Here is a 23,096-nt window from a genome sequence, read left to right as displayed (position 1 = left end):
ACAAAAAAATATATCTATGTATATGTATCAGTTATCTAGTACCCATAACACAAGCTTTAGCTAGCTTAACTTGGGTCTAGATGGCGCTGTGTGATATGTCCTAAGATTATTATTGTTATTAAATTTCGCAATAGATTTCGATATGTTTAGATACATGTTATTTCTAACAGCATCTAAGGACGTGTAGGAATGTTCCCACTTCCAATATAACAGATTCTGGCGTGTAGATAATTGCAACAGGCGCGTCACGGCGACGGTAACGGCAAAAACGGCAGAACGTGTACAGACGGACGGACGGACCATCGCGCCGCGCAATGGACCGTAATGTACAATTGTGGATTGATACAATCTAATTTATAATTACTGTTCACAACACATGCAAATAATTATATAAAACACGATTCATAAGTATGTGCTACTAGATGATCAAATTCAAATTCAAATTCAAATTCAAAATATCTTTATTCATGTAGGTCTATTACAGACTCTTATGATATGTCAAATCTACCGTCAGTTCGGAATGATATCGAGATGAGAAGAACTGACAAGAAACTCAGCTCGTAATTTTTTTCAAATAATAGTGGAACATGTTTATGATAAATACAGTTATTAAAATTCAAATTTGGGAGAATAGAGTGACCACCAGCATATGCTATCGCAAAGAACAAAAAATTTAATCAGTGTTCACAACCTGAACAGACCAGTTCCCACAAGCAGCACCCGTTCACGAGTATGACGAGATCTATAATTTAGATGATATATTTAATAATAATCTATACATATAAATAAAATTGGAGCGTCTGTTTGTAATATTGAAATAACCGTTTATACTACATTCATATGAATATAAATACGGTACATACACCGAAATAACATTTTTAACAATTTTTGTCTGTCTGTCTGTTTGTTCCGGCTAATCTCTGAAATGGCTGGACCGATTTTGACGGGACTTTTTTTCGGTACTTACACCGAAATAACATTTTTTACAATTTTTGTCTGTCTGTTTGTTTCGGCTAATCTCTGAAATGGCTGGACCGATTTTGACGGGACTTTTTTTGGCAGGTAGCTGATGTAATAAGGAGTAACTTAGTCTACTTTTATTTTAGAAAAAATAAAGTTAAATTCCACGCGGACGAAGTCGCGAGCTAGTCGTTGATAAAAAATATAAGTTTATTTTATAACGTAAATACAAAAATACATACATATACTTTTATAATACATTTAGCGTGTAAGATGGGGCTATTATTTATGTAATGTGTTCCATGTATTGTGGCAGCAGCAGGAAAGGAGATGAAATGATGAGTCCACATTATGGCTATGTACATATTTATAATATCAAGTATGTACAATTAGTATATGTACAAGAACGCAATTCGGTCTCGAATTTTTTTTTTTTCGGACTACTCTAATGCTGTTGGCCGTAGCTGGCCTTTACAGCTTCACCGGACGTTATGGGGCGAGTGCAGATGGCACTCCAAACCCGCGGAAGGACTTATGGAGCGGCTGAAGGCCAACTCCCGCCCGACGGATACGACTTTAGTCTGAGGGCACCACTAGGGGTTCGAACCTCGGCTCAGGCCGTCGTAATTTCGATCCCCGTTTGAATTGGACGGGGGATCGATCGGAGGGGGTCGGTCTCGAATGATAGACTTGTTATTTTATTGCTCTGTCGTAGCTAGGCAACGGTGTTGCTGCGCGACAATAGTAAATTCGCCACATATATTTTTATAAACGAATATATAACTACAATTATTGCATGTGATCATTTATGTTGGCATATGGCAATGAATACTAATAGTTAGTAATTTCTTTACATCCATTGTTCAAAGTACAATTACGACGACCTCGGTGGTCCAGCGGTCTAGCACACCGCTTTACGACCGATGGTCGCGGGTTCGATTCCTCGCACGGCACAAACATTTGTATTCATGAGTATGATTGTTTGTATGGGTCTGGGTGTTTTCTATGTATAATATGTATGTATTTACAAAAAAAAATACCTATGTACTTGTATCAGTTATCTAGTACCCGTAACACAAGCTTTAGCTAGCTTAACTTGGGTCTAGATGGCGCTGTGTGAATTGTCCTAAGATTATTATTATTCTTTATTTTTTCTCAGCTATTGCTGGTTTTCTCCACACTTACGGGCCGAAACCAAGTAAGTGCAGAGTGTGTGTATGTGTGTGTGCGCGTGTGTGTATGTGTGAGTGTGTGTGTACTTATTGTGTGCCTGGTGTGACTGGTGTTATATCATTTTCATCGATTTCGAGAAATTTTCGGACTGTACGACAAGTATTTAAGATGGCAGCTTTTTGAAGGGTGATGTAAAGTGTTTTTTGTATATCTAATTGTTTCAGGCTATGATGTAGGTGTTTGGGTATTATTATTATTATTATTATTACAAAGTCTTGCCAAAAATAGATTGGCCATTACTGAGGGGAGACTTTGATGGTTTAAAGAAGGGGATCTATTCGTTCTACACTAGCTGACTTGCGTAATTTCGTCTGCTATTCATTTCTCCACCTTTTGCAATATTTTTCATTGCAGCTTCGCTTCTATTGGTCGTAGCGTAATGTTATATAGCTTAAAGCCTTCCTCGATAAATGGACTATCCAACATAAAAATTTTTCAATTCGAACCAGTAGTTCCTGAGATTAGCGCGTTCAAACAAACTCTTCGGTTATAATATAACTAGCTATTCGCCCCGGCTTCGCCCGGGTGTACATGTATTACACAAATAAACCTTCCTCTTAGCAAGTAGCTAGTAACAAATATATACACACATTACCATGTATTTTTTTTTGTGAAATAAAATGGAATGTTGCACCCGCCTGCGCTAACGGTTTACGCTGGCGGGGCACCAGTGGAGGATGATAAGATGAACATGAGGTCAGGTCAGTTAGCACATCGTGACAAATTCACTAAGAATTCATCACGACGGTTTCCAGGGAAAACCGCGTGGTGGTCAACCTGACATGGTACATTGCTGGCAATAAGATCAGTCCACATTACTATCAATCATCTTTCCCCCAATACATAAGTCAATTACTCAGAAAATTATGAACACTTCATTACATAGTATAAAACAAAGTCGCTGTCGCTGTCTGTCCGTCCCTACTCCCTATGTATGCTTAAATCATTAAAACTGCGCAACGGATTTTGAAGCGGTTTTTTTAATAGATAGTGTGGTTCAAGAGGAAGGTTAATATGTATAATACATGTGCGAAGATGGGTTGGGTGGTTAGTTATAATTAAAAATGTAAATATTTTGCTGTGATCAAAAACCATGACCAACAGATGATGACTCGCGCCATACTTATGTATCAAACCGTATTTTTCTGTAAACGTTTACAAAAATATTTTAGCCTGCAACTGGCTGGTTAATTGTCTAATAAAATTTCATTATTGGCGGCGCACGAGACGTAACTCAGGCATCCGTGCAGTAGAAACGTTAGAAAGCACGATCAACAATAGCACGCGTTTTTTGTACGGAATAACTGCGCGCGCGCCGCCACTCGATAGCTAGAGATGTGACATGCTAACTCGTAATAAACTTGAGTCGAGTTAAATCGAGTTGAAATTCAGGTAACTCGAGTTAACTCGGGTTAACTCGAATAGAATAGACAATCGTTTAATTAAATAAACTTCATTTAAGCACTTTAACATTTTTTTTAATCTACCGCTCATTCGGAAAGCTGTCTCTTCACAAGAAGAACGAGCAAGAAACTTATGTATTGCTCTTTTAAATAATCGTTGTAGTTTAGCTAGAAGAAACAGTTTCTAATTTTTCGAACTATTATAATGTTGGCTGTAATTGGCCTTGACAACTTCACCGAAACATGAGGGAGTGGTAATGACACTCCAAACCCGCGGAAGGACTTATGGAGCGCATACATGGCTGCTCAACTCCTCCTATTTGAATGCCTTAAAACTCGAGTTACTATATCGATTTAACTCGAGTTAGTTAATCGAGTTAACCCATCTCTACTCGATACGAATACGGCGCCGCACTCGTCAACCAACTACGTCTCGTCCACACTGCGCACTAAATTTTAGAGATTCCACTTTTTAGACAATCGAATTAGAATACTTTCTGTACTATATTTTAATTAAAACACTATATGTTCGGGTTACGAACACTGATTATACTATTTGCTTTTGACAAAATTGCAATAGCACATGCTGGTGGTCACTCTATTCTCATATAAATAAATAAGATAAATCTGTACTATTGTAATATTTGAAAACAACACGAGCTGAGTTTCTTGTAAGTAGATTTGACATATCATAAGAGTCTGTAATAGACTTACATGAATAAAGATATTTTGAATTTGGTTTTTAGATACAATTGTCCAAAAGAACTTTATGTGATTGATTGTATAAATACTTTTTTAACGTCTACTGCCGATAAAACATTATATGTGATTGATAGAACATAACTCATTAAATTGTTGCAGGTTTTTTTAATAGAAGATAATGGAATGGTGCACTCAACTACGCTAATGGTATACGCTGGCGAAGCACCAGTGGAAGATAAGATGAGTATGAGTTCAGGTCAGTTAGCCCATGTTGACACGTTCACCAGGAATTTAACATGATGTTTTCCAGGAAGAACTGCGGTGAGCGGTCAACCTGATATGGTACAATTCAAATTCAAATTCAAATTCAAAAATCATTTATTCATGTAGGACATTTTAGCCGCTTATGAACGTCAAATTTTTACATTCTAATTTTATTTTTTTTCCCTACCGTCCAGTTCGGTATATAGATCCAATTGAGAAGAACTGGCAAGAAACTCAATTGAAAATGCTAGCAATGATGAGGTGATGAATATGAATCCACATTACCAACAATCCCTTTCGCATCCGACGATCGCGGGTTATTTTCGCAACTTTGCGAATTGTTTCGTTTGAAAGATGTGTAATTACAATATAATAATAATATCTCAGGACAATTCACACAGCGCCATCTAGTCCCAAGCTAAGCAGAGCTTGTGTTATGATATATTATACATAGAAAACACCCAGACCGATACAAACAATGATACTCATGAATACAAATGTTTGTACCGTGCGAGGAATCGAACGCACGACCATCGGATAGAAAATCGGTGTGCTAAACCACTAGACCACCGAGGCAATTACAAGATAGGAGGGAAAGGGGATTGTTAGTAATGTGGATTGATGATCTTATTGCTAGCAAAATACCATGTCAGATTGAACTTAAGACTAATATCTATAAAGATCTATAATAAAAGATCTGCTTCTGAAAACTAAATCTAACGATATATCATCATTACCCCATTGCTAGCAATGTACCATGTCAGGTCGACCACCACGCGGTTTTCCCTGGAAACCATCGTGATAAATTCCTAGTGAATTTGTCACGATGTGCTAACTGACCTGACCTCATGCTCATCTTATCGTCGTTCACTGGTGCCCCGCCAGCGTAAACCGTTAGCGCAGGCGGGTGCACCATTCCATTATCATCCATTAAATATATATGTATTATACATATAATCTTCCTCTTGAATCACTCTATCTATGCCTAAAAACTGCATTAAAATTCGTTGCGTAGTTTAAAAGATCTAAGCGATCAGACACCGGAAGCGTGCGTGTGTCATCTTCCACTAGTGCCCTGTTCTTTAAGGCATGATAATAGTGCACTCATCAGCGCCAGAAGATGATGAGTATGAGCTCAGGTCAGTTAGCCCATTGTGGCAAATTCACTAAGAATTTAACATGATAGTTATGGTAATATGGTCTACATACAGCAATTTTAGACGAGTTGCGGCCAATTTAACCAGAGACCGTTATATGTACAGTGGTGGAACGTTTACAATAATTTAACATTTCATTCTCATTATACATACAATACTCACGCCGGGGGAACAATTAAAATTGTTAATTTTCACCAAAACGTTCCACTACATTGTAATGGAGCGCTAGAAGATTCTCTAAACTGTCTACTGTGGACAGACGCTCGTGTAAAAAATATATAAGAGCAAAATTTTATAATTTAACTCGGCTTGTGTACATTGAACTCGTTTGTTAGCGTCTGGAGTTTAGTTATAGGTTCTTTTATTAACTGCAATGGTAGATATTTTTATAAATTTCTACCATTATATGTTGTATAGATGAATATAATACAACATAACAATATTATCAACCTAAAAGTGAAAACCTTAAGAAATTATAATATATATAATAATAATCTCAGGATAATTCACACAGCGCCATCTAGACCCAAGTTAAGCTAGCTAAAGCTTGTGTTATGGGTACTAGATAACTGATACTGATATACAAAAAAAAATATCTATGTATATATAGTTTTTTTTATGTAAATACATACATAATATACATATAAAACACCCAGAGCGATACAAACAATCAAACTCATGAATACAAATGTTTGTGCTGTACGAGGAATCGAACCCGCGACCATCGGTCGTAAAGCGGTGTGCTAGACCGCTAGACCACCGAGGTCGTCAAATAATCGTATAATATAATAACTAAAATAGTTGTTTACTTTTGTTTGTTTTGAATTAAACTTTTATTAATGGCTATAATAATTGTTCTTAACAATATTTTTCTCTAATAAATAATTCGGTAATCTTGCCAGAACTATGACTTTTAAGTTAATTACAAAAACATTATTATCATTTATAAACTCTTCAATTTTATAATAAGCTTTTTTACAAAGAAAGTGTTTTATACAGTGGACCCCCGGTAGTCCGACAATCATTTTGCAGGGCAGTGTCGGACTATCGAATTTGTTGGATTATAGAGTACTGCCTAAGACCCCTTATTGTCCGAATTTTTTTACAAAAGAGTACCTTGTAATCCGACAAATTATAGATCCAATGATGATTCTTTATATTATATACATATACAGTGGACCCCCGGTTATCCGACAAACGTTTTGCAGGGCAGTGTCGGACCATCGTATTTGTCGGATTATAGAGTGCTGCTTAAGGGTCTTCTGCTTATAGTCCGGAATTTTTTACAAAAGAGTATCTTGTAATCCGACAAATTACAGATCCAGTGATAAGATTCTATGTTATATATGTATGTATGTATATGCACTCTGAAGTATATTGTCAAAGTAATATTCAATAACAAATAATAGACAATGTCGGATTACAAGGGGGGCCGGATTAGACAGGGGCCGGATTACCGCGGGTCCACTGTATTTTCAATTGAGTTTCTTGCCAGTTCTTCTCAACTGGATCTATATACCTACTGAACTAGACGGCAGGGAAAGAATTATATAATAAAAAAAATTGAAGTTCATAAGCAGCTACAAGATTTAAAAAAAAATTACTTTTAGAACAGATTTGCAGTTTGTAAATACCTTACGCATATTTAAATCAAAACCGACCTATAGAATATTATTTAGTTGGTGTCTGCGAGATTTCGAATTGCCTGCAATCCGCGTGACGTCACGATCGCGGAATTGAACCCAAACACATCAGGAGATGATCACGACTCACGACGCCCGTACTTTATGGCTTTGGAATCGTCACGATCGGCCCTACTCTTAATAGAAATAGAAATAATCTTTATTCAAATAAACTCAATATATAGCAATTTTGAATAGTCATATTTTTTATTCTACCACTCATTCCGATACGCGTTGCTGTGGCTAAGGTTCTTGAATAAAATAATATTGCGACTATAAATTGAGATGTAAGCTATCCTATGTTTCAAGTTGGATCAAATCGCAGTCGAAAATTCACCAATAACGAAGGTCGTACGCTTCCAGTAGCGGTGGTCAGTATTGAAACAGCACTGAAAACTTACACATGTAGGTAAGAAACAAAAGAAAGAAAGAAAATCATTTATTGACAACCATTCTTGATATGAACACTTACACATTTTGACATTGGTACATTAACATATATATAGGTATGCACATATACACACACTCATACATATACATACGTAGAACAATTAGCAAAAAAACATCTATAATATTTATATACAATGGTTGGGAATATGGCTTACACTCAGCATTTGACACAGCTACCAGCATCAGCACCAGCACCAGCACCATGACAGCTAACTGTCACGGCGCTGGTATTCTGTGCCTGCCATTTAGTACCTTCAGTATATACGAATGAATTCTCTGCAAGTACGAAGGTATGTATAGGAATTAGCAAATCATTTATTCAAATAAACTAGTGATGGTTGCCTAGGCAAATGTCGCTAGGCGCGAGAGCGAAAGAGGTCAAGTGGGGTCGGACAGAGCCCTACACAATACGTTCACACTGACCTATTATTCAAGTACAGTCAAGCAAGCTAAGTAGACACCAAAAGACACCTGAGGCATCGTTACAGAGATTAATGAAGTCTTAAATTGAGCAGAATTACTACAACGACCTTTTTTTTAAATTACTTTATGCATGAATTGAAGAACAGTATAATCTAAATATATATAACTTAAAGGTGACTGACGTAGTGATCTATCAACGCACAGCCCAAACCACTGAACGGATCGGGCTGAAATTTGGCATGCAGGTAGATGTTATGACGTAGGCATCCGCTAAGAAAGGATTTTCATAAATTCCACCCCTAAATTAACGCTAGCGAAGCCGCGAGCAAAAGCTAGTATATATATATATATATATATATATATATATAGATTGGAAGATACAAATTCAAAAATCATATCTGTTAATACTGAAAAAATAAAAAAAAATATTTTGGGGTGGATTACAACATTTAGTGAAAAATAGATGTTGGCCGATTCTCAGACAGACCAGTTAAGCATTGGAAAAACTGTAACAGAGTTTTATATATAAGATATTTTCCAACCGGAAAAAGCTAGTTTATTTAAAATGTATATATATATAGGTGTCTATGTCTAACATTAAATGAAAATCCCGTGCATGAACAACGATTGCCATGCACGCTCGTCATTCAAGTAACCGTTTAGTAAGTGCTTTGCTCAGTTAACAGATGTTTTGAATTTATTTAAGTAATATCTGTGTATCCTTTGGTATATTGTAATCTTTTACAAGATTGACAACATTGGCTCGTATGCAACAATATTGTTATTGGATTGCATTATTGGTATCGATCGATTTGTAATACAATGCTTCATCTTAAACAATAGAGGTGAACGACCGCTGATGTGCTGAGTGCGTACTATGGTGGGAGCGCCTTCTGCGAAGGTGGGAACTTATATGCAAATAAGTGCATGCTGGCACTATATATATTCTTTATTTCATTTTTAAGTACAGTACTAAACTTAAACATATACAGAGTGAGCAAAGGTGGACTTATCTCTAAGAGAGATCTCTACCAGTCAACCCAACAATGTGGCATAGCTAGTAGTGAGTAGGTAACACATGTGCAATTAAAACTATTATGTTGAAATGTCCAAAAGTTGAGAAAAATAAAATATTTAAAATTCAACATATTAAATAAAGTTCGAATTATATTATAATTATAATAAAATATACAATAATAAATAAAATATACAATAATAAATAAAATAAACATTAATAAAAGTTATATATATATATATACATACATATACAATTACTATAGATATCTACATATATTACACAAAATACAAATAATAAAATACATGATGAAACACTATTGTGTTTTTATATTTGAGCCTAAATAAATTAGTGCTGGTTGGTAGTTTGTATTCACACGTTTCGACTTGTAAATGTAAACTTACAAGGATTGTTTAAAAGAGCAACACACAAGTTTCTTGCTTATTCTTCTTGTGATGAGACAGATTTCCGAATAAGCGGTAGATTTAAAAAAATGTTGACTATTCAAAAGTGCTTAAATTAAGTTTATTTGAATAAATGATTTTCTATTCTATTCTATTCTATGCATATTATTGTCGCGTTTTAAATTGCCTTCTCATGTCTCTGACTGAGCTCTACTTCCGATGGTAACAGGTTCTATTCCTCGCACGGTACAAACATCCTTACTAATATTATAAATGCCAAAGTAACTCTGTCTGTCTGTTTATCTCGCTTTCACGATACTACTGGACCGATTTGAATGATATTTGGTACACTTTAAACCCTGAGAAAGGACATAGGCTATTATTGAATGCGAAAAAGGGGTTGTAAGGGGTTGAAAGTGGGGATGAAAGATCGTCATTTTTGAAGTTAAAAGCTTGAAACTTATTTGTGAGGCTGTTGATTAAATATGAATAAATATGACATTCAAAATTTTACCCTTAAGGAGGTAAAATATCATATATGTTATAATTTAAAAATATATTATATAAATTGGACGATATATAATGATAAGTGTGATGCAGACGAAGTCGCGCGGGGCAGCTAGTATATATTTAAGTAAATATCTATTGTCCAGTATCCATAACACACGCTTCGCTTAGTGTGGCACTGGATGGCGAAGATTGTTCTAAGCTTTTATTATTACTAGTGGTCACCCAGTGGTCATATATAATTAGTACTCTATATATATATATATATAGTATAATTTTAAGATTTCTAATTTTGCGTATGTGTAATTTTCAAGTTCAATGAGTAATTTGTAGTTTGTAATTTTGTTATTGTCAAAATTATTTTTTGATTTTGTTAGTAGAGGACGGTTTTAAACTTATATGGTATTAATATTTTATTTTAATCGTTTTCTGAGAAAGGCTATAACAGAATAACAGAGAATCGCTGCCCTCTCTGAGTTGTAGACCGTTTTGTCTTGATTAATACTTTTAATTTTATTATAATCAGCAATAGTAACAATTTATTGTTTGAGTTAAATAAATCTGAATATTATTATTATATAGGATTGGAATTGTTAGCAACGTGGGGTTATCAACCCCATTGGTAGCAATGTACCATGTCAGGTTGACCTCCACGCGGTTCCACCGGCAAACTATCTTGATATATTCTAGGTGAATTTACCAGTGGGCTAACTGACCTAATCAGTTAGCCCACTATAACTCACGCTCGTCTTGTTATACTCTATTATTTCTTATTTATACTTTATTATTTCATTGAATTACTGCTAATCGGTGGTTTGTATTCACACACTTAAACTTAAATTGTAAGTAAGAATAAATTATTTAAAAGAGCAACACACAAGTTTCTTGGTTGTTCTTCTTGTGATGAGACAGCATTCCGAATGAGCGGTAGATTAAAAAAAAATGTTATGACTATTCAAAAGTGCTTCAATGTAAGTTTATTTGAATAAATGATTTCCTATTCTACTCCGCCAGCGTTTAAAAAAAATATTTAGGGGTGGACTACCCCTAACATTTAGGGGGATGAAAAATAGATGTTGGCCGATTCTCAGACCTACTTAATACGCTCACAAAATTTCATGAGAATCGGTCAAGCCGTTTCGGAAGAGAACGTAAACTGTGACACGAGAATTATATATATATATATATATATATATATATATATATAAAATTCTCGTGACACAGTAGTAGATAACTACTAACCTTGTTTAACGGACACATATTTCTCGTTCAGTGCGGCCACGAAGGCAGCCTGCGGGAGGCTGTCCTCCAGGGAGAACAGCTCGTCCCTGGTGACGGCTGTGGAGCGCGTCTTGAGGACGGCCTTGGAGCCGATGGGAGCCAGATAGGCTCCGGTACCGTCCCGGAGAGCTAGCGCTCCCGCGTGGTACTCCGCGCTGAAGAGGCACACGGGTGTGCAGGTGTCCAAGAGCTGGAACAAGGTCATATTACAGTTTATGTATTTTTTTATTAAGAGGTTTAGGCTAATGTCAGGTGCTTTAGACCTGTAGCAGTAGGTCCTGCATATATATATTGTGCTCGTCCTTTTTTCAGTTCACTGCCCAGGCCCGTCAGGGACAAGAATTGAAGGATATTCTTAGGAGCGATGGTTTTTATCTCAGGAAGAATTTATCCAAAGAATAGTTCGTGTTAGAGAGTAGCAAGAACAAACAGACAGTAATTTTTTTTATACAAGTACCGTATATGCTCATATCAAACCTCGGTGGTCTAGCGGTTTAGCATATCGCTTTACCATTTTACATTTTCGCTATCCGATGGTCGCAGGTTCGACTTGTATTTATGAGTATGATTGTTTGTATCTGTCTGGGTGTTTTCGATATATATTACGTATGTATTTACAAAATATATCTAAGTACTTCTATCAGTCGTTTAGTACCCATAACACAAGCTCTGCTTACCGTGGGTCTAGATGGCGCTGTGTTAATTGTCCAGGGCTATTTATTTTTATATGGCATTTAGTGAAATACTGTTAATTTTAAATTGCAAACAGGCATTTCAATTTTATTTATTATTATAGATAGTAACAAACAATGATTCTAAATCAAACTATTCTCATATATGCAAACAATATTCGAGATAACAACTGATGCTAGCGAGCCGCCGTCGCGCCGTCTGCTATTGTTTGTTTGTCTGTCTGCGTCAGTTCTATAGCGAATAGTGCATTGTTACCCCAGCAGTATTGTCGTTGATCACAATAGCGGTTATTTTGCTTCATTTCAGATGTAGGTTCGATTTTTGATGAGCCTTTTTAAGAAATAAACATTATAAAACTATATTGCCTAAATTCTACGTTAATTAAAAATTATCTAGTTAGTGTAGTGGTTCAGCTGTCTGTTCTGTCGGTCGCTGGTTTGTTCCCGTTTATGTTTGTAGAAACAGAAACAGAAATAATCTTTATTCAAACAAACTTAATATAAACACTTTTGAATAGTCAAGTTTTTTTATTCTATCGGAATGCAGATTCATCACAAGAAGAATGAGCAAGAAACTTGTGTGTTGCTCTTTTAAATAAATATCGATTTAGTTACATTTAATTAACAACAAGGATTAGGCATGCGACATTCAACATAGAAACCGCTACGCACTTAATCTCTGTTCAATCAGATAACATTGTCAGCGCTATGAATTTTAAGTTAGATATTTTCTACAAAAACATTATTATCATTTATAAATTCTTCATTTTTATAATAAGCTTTTTTACAAACAAAATATTTTATAACACATTTGAATTTTTTTCTAGGAACTTGTGTTCATGAGACTTCGTCACCTCGTCATATATTGCTATGTGTATATTTTCGTTTATTTTAAACTAACTACCCGCCCCGGCTTTTCTCGGATGTATATGTATTAAACATATACCATTATCTTAAATCATTTTATCAATTGCTAAAAATTGCATTAAAATGCGTTGTATTTAGAAGATATAAGTGACAAGACAGCGGCGGTGTACAACCCAACACTAAACTCTGGACTACTACAGCGTCCTCTGGTGTGAATAAATAAAACAACCAGCGATGTTGGATTGCTGAACTTAAAAAAAAAGGGCTTTATTTTTACAAAATGGCGTACATATATACACAGTAATACAACGAAACCATATCGACGTCTACTTTTAACACAGCGCCATCTAGTATGTAGCTCGAGTACTAAAGCTTCTATATAAAATAACAAACTTATACAGGCGGTAACTTGATTTTATAGTACGCACGTGACTTCGGCTTTTAAAAATGATATATCCGTCCTGGTTACATAATCTATTTTCAATTTAAATTTCATCACAATCCGTTCAGCCAGCAAGTCTCGAAAAGTGTTATCTTTTCTTCACAAACGTACGTAGTCGATTATGTGAAGATTCTCAAGTAAAAAAAAGGGGTATCACTTGCGCGTTGCCGACCCTTATAAAAACTTTTTTTTAATTTAGGGACTTCTGTACAATCTAAGTAATCCTAGGTCTTGCCATCATTTACCATCAGATGAGGTAAGATCAAGGGCAAACATATTATTAATAAAAAAAAAAGTACATGCCAGTCCCATTGTACTCTAAAACTGTACTCCATTACCTCACCAGTGAACAAATAGCCTTAAAAAACCTTAATATACCCTTCTTGAAAATATTTTAAACTCTCACCTTTCCGCCGGCGCTCAAGTACTTGTTATTGCACGTGTGTAAGGCGTACTTCCCGCCTTCATCAGCCCTGAACTCCAGGGTGAACAGCGTGTCCTCACCCCAGGGCACATTAGCGTCGACGTGTATCTCATCCAGGGTCTCGGAGAGATGGGCGAAGCGCTTGCGGCCGATGGAACGCAGGTTCATCTGGAAATGTGATGCTGTGTGAGATGATGCCAAAAGATGTAGTTATGAAGCGAGCTCATTAGCTCATTAGGTGTGATAGAGTTACATCCGATGGTCGCGGGTTCGATTCCTAGCCCACGTGGTGGTGAAGGGAATTAATAATGAGAAGTGAAAGCCTTACTTCCGATGGTCGCGGGTTCGATTCCTAGCTCGATGCAAACTTGTATTCATAAGTATTTGTTTGTATGGTCGGTGTTTTCTATGGACGATATTCAGGAGTATGATACTCAACTCTAATGACGAGAAGGGAAAAACCTTAGTTCCGATGGTCGCGGGTTCCATTCCTAGCCCGATGCAAAATTGTATTCATAATTATTTGTTTGTATGGTCGGTGTTTTCTATGGACGATATTCATGAGTATGATACTCAACTCTAATGATGAGAAGGGAAAAACCTTAGTTCCGATGGTCGCGGGTTCGATTCCTAGCTCGATGCAAACTTGTATTCATAAGTATTTGTTTGTATGGTCGGTGTTTTCTATGGACGATATTCAGGAGTATGATACTCAACTCTAATGACGAGTGAAAACCTTACTTCCGATGGTGATGAATTAGTGCTGGTTGGTAGTTTGTATTCACACGTTTCGAATTATAATGTGAACTTACAAGGATTGTTTAAAAGAGCGACACACAAGTTTCTTGCTTATCCTTATAGGTTTCCGAATAAGCGGTAGATTAAAAAAAAAAATGTTGACTATTCAAAAGTGCTTAAAATTAAGTTTATTTGAATAAATGATTTTCTATTCTATAACGGGTGAACCAATCATCGTAATCTTTATATTCAACTATCTGACCAGCGCAACTTCGTCTGCATTAGACTTACTTGACATTTATCATTATATTTCGCCAAATTTATGTAATATTTTTAAATTATAGCCTATGTGTTAGAAATAGAAATAATCTTTATTCAAATAAACTTAATATAAGCACTTTTAAAAACTCGATTTATATTATTTTGTTTAATTCCGCTACAATTAACATGTGTGGGACCCACATGATTAAAGATATTTTGAATTCTAATTGTTATATGTGGTTTTTTTAAATTATTTAAGACATTAGATACTACCAATATTATAAATTAAACAAAAGTTACTTATTAAAATTATATATTATTTTTATTTAATTAACTTTATAATAATCAAATAATTCCATATGTTGTTAAACAAGAAACAAACCAAACTGTACAAGTCCTTATTTGTATAATGTCTGTCTGTCTGGTGTCGTACGATTGTCTCATAAACTTTCCCATCATATCCGTAGTTGAACGTCGCTAAATACATACAACGTTTCCTCTACAATGCTGTTATTAGTTCCCACTGCAGTGGATGTTTAACTTTATAGGAAGGAAGATACGGCCTATTGAATTGACGGCTTCGGTGGTCTACCGGTTTAGCTTCACTTCCGATGGTCGCGGGTTCGATTCCTCGCATGGTACAAATATTTGTATTCATGAGCATGATTGTTTGTATCGGTCTCGGTGTTTCCAAAGTATAATATGCATGTATTTACAAAAAAAAAACACTATGTATTGTATAGAATAGAATAGTTTCCAACAAGTACTCATAATACAACCTTTAGCTAGCTTAACTTGGGACTAGATGGCGATGTGTGAATTATCATTATTATCTAAAGGCGACAGATGGTTACCTGCGGTCTAGCAGCCAGATGTACGTGCCACAGCTCCGCGTCCCCTGGCACCTTGGCAGTACAGCATAGCTTGTCGGAGCTGGAGCCGAGGTAGTAACCTCGCTCCACGTTGCGCAGCGCCCACCGGCCGCTGTTGTCATCAGACACACTGTGGAGGAAGCTATTCGTTACAGCAACATATTAAACTAACCTTAATATATACTAAGATTATAAAGCTGAAGAGTTTGTTTGTTTGAACGCGCTAATCTCAGGAACTACTAGTTCGAATTGAAAATTTATTTTTGTGTTGGATAGTCCATTTGTCGAGGAAGGCTTTAAGCTCTATAACATTACGATACGACCAATAGGAGCTGAGCTGCAATGAAAAATATTCTAAAGGTGGGGAAATGTGCCGACTGTGCTTCTGCCGGGGGTAAGTTGCCATCTCCTCTCCTTAAGAGGGGAGATGAGATTTTTTTTAAGTTTAAAAAATAATCATAATATGCCAGGACAATTCACACATCGCCATCTAGTCCCAAGCTAAGCAGAGCTTGTGTTATGGGTACTAGACAACTGATATAAATACATGGATACATTTTTTTTGTAAATAAATACATATAATAATAATACAACTACAGGTGTCATACCGAAACACATGCATCAGTCAATAAACACCCTGAACTTGCCCCCTAATATATACTGCCAACTACAGAAGGCTGTAGTTCTAAACACATGCCGCATTGTTAGAAAGTTTCTACAGACAGATTAGGCCTACATTTGTATTATGGTATATCCAACTGAAATAGAACATTGTTATGTACTTGGCTTAGGCCCGTACATACCAAGATTACCGGCGAAAGTCGAGAAAAAATAATATAACAAAAATAATAATAATAATATGATTTATTTATTTCTCCTCACAAACATGATGGCAACAATACATGTAGTATTCTTTATAGTAAAATACTTAAATTTATTATTTCAATCGATTTGCTGTGAGGAGCTGGTGTCTGAGATAGGCATAACCTGTAATACAGATCACTAGGCCCCCAACCGAAAATTGATATAAGTTAAACAAATTAAGATGGATGATACATAGAAAACACCCAGACCGATTCAAACAATCATACTCATGAATACAAATGTTTGTACCGTGCGAGGAATCGAACCCACGACCATCGGATAGTACTACTAGACAACCGAGGCTGTCGATTATGTAAATGAACTTGTGAACACTATCAAATGTTAACGTTTGATTTGATTTCCACTTAATCATTCCCAATAATGAGGTCATGTGAAAGCTTTAAAAAACATGCAGTCACTAGATTTTATTTCACACCTACATGACTAGGCGATAATGTATGAATTCACAACAGAATGTATCATATTTAATACTAGCTGTTCCCGCGACTTCTTCCGCGTGGATTTAACTTTATTTTTTTTTAAATAAAGATTTTTTTCTAAAATAAAAGTAGCCTAAGTTACTCCTTAGTACATTAGATACCTGGCAAATTTCACACCTACATGACTAGGCGATAATGTATGAATTTACAACAGAATGTGTCATATACTAGCTGTTCCCGCGACTTCTTCCGCGTGGATTTAACTTTATTTTTTTTTTAAATAAAATTTTTTTTCTAAAATGAAAGTAGCCTAAGTTACTCCTTAGTACATTGGATACCTGGCAAATTTCACACCTACATGACTAGGCGATAATGTATGAATTTACAACAGAATGTGTCATATACTAGCTGTTCCCGCGACTTCTTCCGCGTGGATTTAACTTTATTTTTTTTTAAATAAAATTTTTTTTCTAAAATGAAAGTAGCCTAAGTTACTCCTTAGTACATTGGATACCTGGCAAATTTCACACCTACATGACTAGGCGATAATGTATGAATTCACAACATAATGTATCATATTTAATACTAGCTGTTCCCGCGACTTCTTCCGCGTGGATTTAACTTTATTTTTTTTTAAATAAAAGATTTTTTTCTAAAATGAAAGTAGCCTAAGTTACTCCTTAGTACATTAGATACCTGGCAAATTTCACACCTACATGACTAGGCGATAATGTATGAATTCACAACAGAATGTATCATATTTAATACTAGCTGTTCCCGCGACTGCTTCCGCGTGGATTTAACTTTATTTTTTTTTAAATGAAAGATTTTTTCTAAAATGAAAGTAGCCTAAGTTACTCCTTAGTACATTAGATACCTGGCAAATTTCACACCTACATGACTAGGCGATGATGTATGAATTTACAACAGAATGTGTCATATACTAGCTGTTCCCGCGACTTCTTCCGCGTGGCATTTAACTTTATTTTTTTTTAAATGAAAGATTTTTTTCTAAAATAGAAGTAGCCTAAGTTACTCCTTAGTACATTAGATACCTGGCAAATTTCACACCTACATGACTAGGCGATAATGTATGAACTTACAACAGAATGTATCATATTTAATACTAGCTGTTCCCGCGATTTCTTCCGCGTGGATTTAACTTTTTTTTTTAAATAAAAGATTTTTTTCTAAAATAAAAGTAGCCTAAGTTACTTCTTAGTACATTCACATAAAAAGTCCCGTCAAAATTCAACGTCTGTCTGTCGGTCTGTTTGTTTCAGCTATATGTTCCATACATCCCGGGCGAAGTCGTGGCGAGCAGCTATTTAATAATAAGATATAACTCTGAACCTCAACCAAAATCGACTCGAAACTGAGGATCGAACCAAACGTATTACGAAAAAGATATAAAACGAACGACAAAAACATCTTGATCATCTATATTATTTCCGTTTTATTCAGTATTCCGGTAGCCAGGACCAATTTACTAAAATATTCACCTGTAACCCGTGCTTTAGAGATACTGAACAATATCAGAAATGATATTGATATTTTTGATTGTAGTCTGCCGAAGATCACAGAAGCCATTCAAAAGTATCTAGAATTTTTATAATGTTTATATTATGTAATAAAATATGTTATGTTATAAATTGATATATATATGAATGTATACTGTACTAAGTTGCGACACCGATTTGGATATACTGTAATGGTGTTGTAATATTGAAATGAATAAATAAATAAATAAATAAATAAATAAATATCTCATTTTGTGTCTTATTGTAAACTAGCTGTACCCGCGACTTCGTCCGCGTGGAATTTAACATTATTTTCTAAAATAAGAGTAGCCTAAGTTACTCCTTATTACATCAGCTATCTGCTAAAGAAAGTCCCGTAAAAATCGGTTCAGCCATTTCAGAGATTAGCCGGAACAAACAAACCGACAGACAGACAGACAAAAATGTTAAAAAAATGTTATTTTGGTGTACCGCATTTATATTCATATGCATGTAGTAGAAAACGGTTATTTCAATATTACAAACAGACACTTCAATTTTATTTATATGTATAGATGTATAGATATACAGACAAATAAAAATACATGTGTCTGTTTGTAATTTAAAATTAACATCTTTTCACTAAATGTATATGAATATGCATACATATACGTATACACCATCCAACTGTTTTAGGCATTGAAACGACAGAGAGATAGGTAATTTTTTAAATTAACTTTTGGATGTAAGGCGGTTCTTATAACAAAAAGAAAATAATAAAAAAAATTGACTGGATGTCTGTCGTTTCATTCTTCTTAAAAGTCTGAAACGGCTGTACTGAGATTGATAAGGAACACAGATAGCTAATGTACTAAAGTAGGCTATTATTATTTTAGAAATATTAATTTTAATATAATCTCTGAAACGGCTAGACCGATTTTGATAATGTAAGCAGATAGCTAAGGTAGGATATATTTATATTAGAAATCTTATTAATAGTAATTCCACCTGGACGAAGTAGCAGGATATTACTAGTAATATCTAAAATTGACAATTGTTTGACTGCACCGATTTTGATGGGACCCTAACTCGCAGATAGCTAATATAATAAGGAGTAACTTAGGCTAATTTATATATAGCTTTCTTTTATTTTAATAAAAAGAAAGTAAAATTCCACGCAGGCGAAGACGCAGTACCAGCTAGTGTTGTAAAATTTAAAATTCCTTCTTAGTGAATGTGAAATCTATGATAAATGGACAGTCAGATTCAAGACATCAAGCGGATTGTTCTTACGTCTTTATATTTTGTTTACGTCCGTGTTTAGGTTTTTTTATAATGTACTAGCTGTTCCCGCGACCACGTCCGCGTGGAATTTTTCTAAAATAAAAGTAGCCTAAGTTACTCATTATTACATTAGTTACCTGGCAAAAAAAGTCCCGTCAAAATCGGTGCCATTCCAGAGATTAGCCGGAACAAACAGACAGACAAAAATTGTAAAAAAATTTATTTTGGTATACGTACCGTATTTATATTCATATGCATGTAGTAAAAAATGGTTATTTTAATATTACAAACAGACGCTCCAATTTTATTTATATGTATCAGTTCCGTGCAGGAAGCCGAAGTAGACGCACGTGCACCTTATTTTTAATTGTTTAAGCGAAATTATTAAATTATCGGTATCTACCTACTTGGGTAAATGTGAAAATGAGTGAAAATAATGAAGACGATGAACCTAATATATTAAATAGTGATGACGATGCGAGTGATTCGGAAATTATTAAACAATGTGAACAGGAATTGAATGAGTTAATGGAAAATGATAATATGGAGGTAGAACATAGTGAGGCAAACCAAATTCGGCGGAATGAGAAGAGGGTGCGAGAAAATAGTGAAGAAGGTAGTGATGATGACTTTACAACGGTGATAAGTAGGAAGAAGAAACAATTGATAAGAAGTAATTCTGTAGTGACACATGACAAGTCAAGAAGCCTTGACGTAATGGAAGAAAATCCTGAAATATGTGTTACGTCACAACATATTTTACCTAAGCAAATGGCACTGGCGCGGTTACTAAGAGAAGAGAAAATTAAAAACGTTATTAAAATCAAGTATAAGAGCCCGTATAAAGTTTTAATAGGGTTCAGTGATAAAGACTGTGCTATGAGTCTGATTCAATCCGAAAACCTTATGAAACTGGGTTATCGAAGTCAATTTACAAACGAGACTAATATATCTTATGGAATACTAAAGGGAATTGAAATTGGCATGGACAATGATGAGTTACGAAAAGTCCTTCAATCGACACAAGATATAATGGAAGTGCGGAGACTAAAAAGACAAGATAGTGAAGGAAAATGGGTAGATAGCGAAACGATTCGAATAGGTTTTAAAGGTTCGTGTTTGCCACAACATGTTTACGCTTATGGTTGCCGTTTTAAAATTGAGGCATATGTATTTCCAGTTACGCAATGTTCAGGTTGCTGGAAATTTGGTCATATCAGGAAATTTTGTCCTATAAATAAAAATCTATGTCCAAAATGTGGTGCACATCATGATAACTGTGAAACAACTGAATATAAATGTGTCAATTGTAAGGGTCGACATATGTCACTAGATAAAACTTGTCCAATGTTTGTAAAAGAGAAAAGAATCCGACATTTAATGAGTACAGAAAATGTTTCTTATAGAAATGCCTTAAAAAGTATGTTAAGTGATGCGAGAAAAGGTATTGAGTCAGAAATAGAAACCACTAATGTAAGACCAGATCCTAATATGAATACAGAGACGCCGAATATTGCTAGGAAGACCTATAGCGATGTAGTGATTAGAGGAAACATATACTCACAATCAGGTGAAGTAAATGTATCTGAAAAAAGTGCAGAGGAAGATCAAGAAATAAATACATCACGACAGACAGTAACATCGAATAAAAAAGATGAAAGAAAAGAAATGAATAAACACAGTAAATCAATTACAAATGCGAAGGACGTATTATTAAACAGTGAACAACCAACTGCTGTGGAGAATGAAGTTGAAATAAATCAAGAAACTAATAGAAAGGAAAAGCTGGACTTTAACTTTATGAGGTTATTATGCAAATTTAAGCAAGTGATTATGTCCCGTGATACTGTAGAAGACAAGATTGTTCAATTGGGTAAAATTACTTTTCAGGAATGCAAATCTTTTGTGATGAATATTTTTACGGATGGCAAAATTATAGAAAAGATATTTCAATATAATGGATAAAGTAGCTAAAAGGTCTGACGTTAACATAATTCAGTGGAATTGTCAAAGTCTGCGCCCAAAGCTCAATAGTTTTGAAATAATTTTAAATCAAAATAAAATACACATTGCTATTCTGAGTGAAACGTGGTTAGATGTAACAACTTCACTGAATATTAGTGGGTATAATGTATTTCGAAAAGATAGGTCTGATTCGTACGGTGGAGTAGCAATTTTATGTCACAAAACAATTCAGGCTTATGTAAACCCAACTTACTTAAATAATCCCGGAATAGAAATTTTATGGGTTAAAATATTGAATTGCAAAAATTTAGAAAATGTTCTGTCAATATATTGTCCTTCCTCTGTTCATACCAATTTAGCAGATTGGAACAGTTTATTTTCTCTGGTTCAAAATAAATCCATAATTGCAGGTGATTTTAATGGCCATCATACGAATTGGTCCTATAAAAATGATACTAGAGGTATACAATTACAGGACTCTTCCCTCGAGACAGGCTATACAACCCTTAATAATGGTAGACCCACTAGAATAAAACTTGTAAATAATAATCTACAAAATTCTTCCCCTGATATTACATTTGTATCATCTCATCTTGCTATTGATTTTAACTGGCAGACCCTAAATGAAAACCTTGATAGTGATCACATTATGATCAAAATGTCTATGAATTTTGAAAATATCACAAAATTTGAAAACAAACGTAACTTTAAAAGGGCAGACTGGAACGCCTACAGTCAATATTTGGTTGAGCCATTGGCAAATTTTAATATAAAAGAGTGGAGGGATTTTAATATACAAGAAGCATATGATTATTTTGAGTGTCAAATTAATAAAGCGGTGGAACGTCACATTCCGTTAATCAAAGTTTATACAGACCCGGCGAAAACCTTTAAACCTAAACCTTTTTGGACACCTAAGTTATCTGAAGTAGTAGCACAACGTCGGCTTGCATTAAGTACATTTAGGCGAAATCCAACCCCAAATAACTTGACCAAATTAGAAGAAAAAATAGGCGAAGCCACTCGACTTATTAATCAAGCTAAATTCATTCATTGGCAAGAATTTTGTAACAACGTTAACGAATCCACATCAGTCAGAGATATATGGCGACGAATGCGTTGGTTAAAGGGAAGATCACAAAATAAAACATACCCTCCTGTTAATGTAAGTGAAAACCTACTTTGTTCTTTAGCCCCAGATACTGTAGTTAATGTAGCACCTATATTGGAGTCTCAAAATGATTTACTGGAATCCAAATTTACACTA

The 23,096-nt window shown here is 35.0% G+C and overlaps 1 protein-coding gene across 2 annotated transcripts in view; it reads right to left on the bottom strand.

The window, feature by feature from the left end:
• Positions 1–23,096, bottom strand: part of LOC131850631 (protein singed) — a 96,155-nt gene that overhangs the window by 6,947 nt on the left and 66,112 nt on the right. For both annotated transcript variants that reach the window (XM_059200930.1, XM_059200931.1), the window contains exons 4-6: positions 15,760–15,907; positions 13,889–14,074; positions 11,443–11,671 (exon numbers count right to left, since the gene is read on the bottom strand). In XM_059200930.1, the coding sequence (XP_059056913.1) occupies positions 11,443–11,671; positions 13,889–14,074; positions 15,760–15,907 (563 nt within the window). The remainder of the gene's footprint in view (positions 1–11,442; positions 11,672–13,888; positions 14,075–15,759; positions 15,908–23,096) is intronic.

This window comes from Achroia grisella, unplaced genomic scaffold (assembly GCF_030625045.1).
Source record: "Achroia grisella isolate CSIRO2021 unplaced genomic scaffold, CSIRO_AGI_Agris_v1 utg778, whole genome shotgun sequence".
In the NCBI taxonomy this organism is placed as follows: domain Eukaryota; kingdom Metazoa; phylum Arthropoda; class Insecta; order Lepidoptera; family Pyralidae; genus Achroia; species Achroia grisella.
This window is presented reverse-complemented; position numbering and strand designations above follow the sequence as displayed.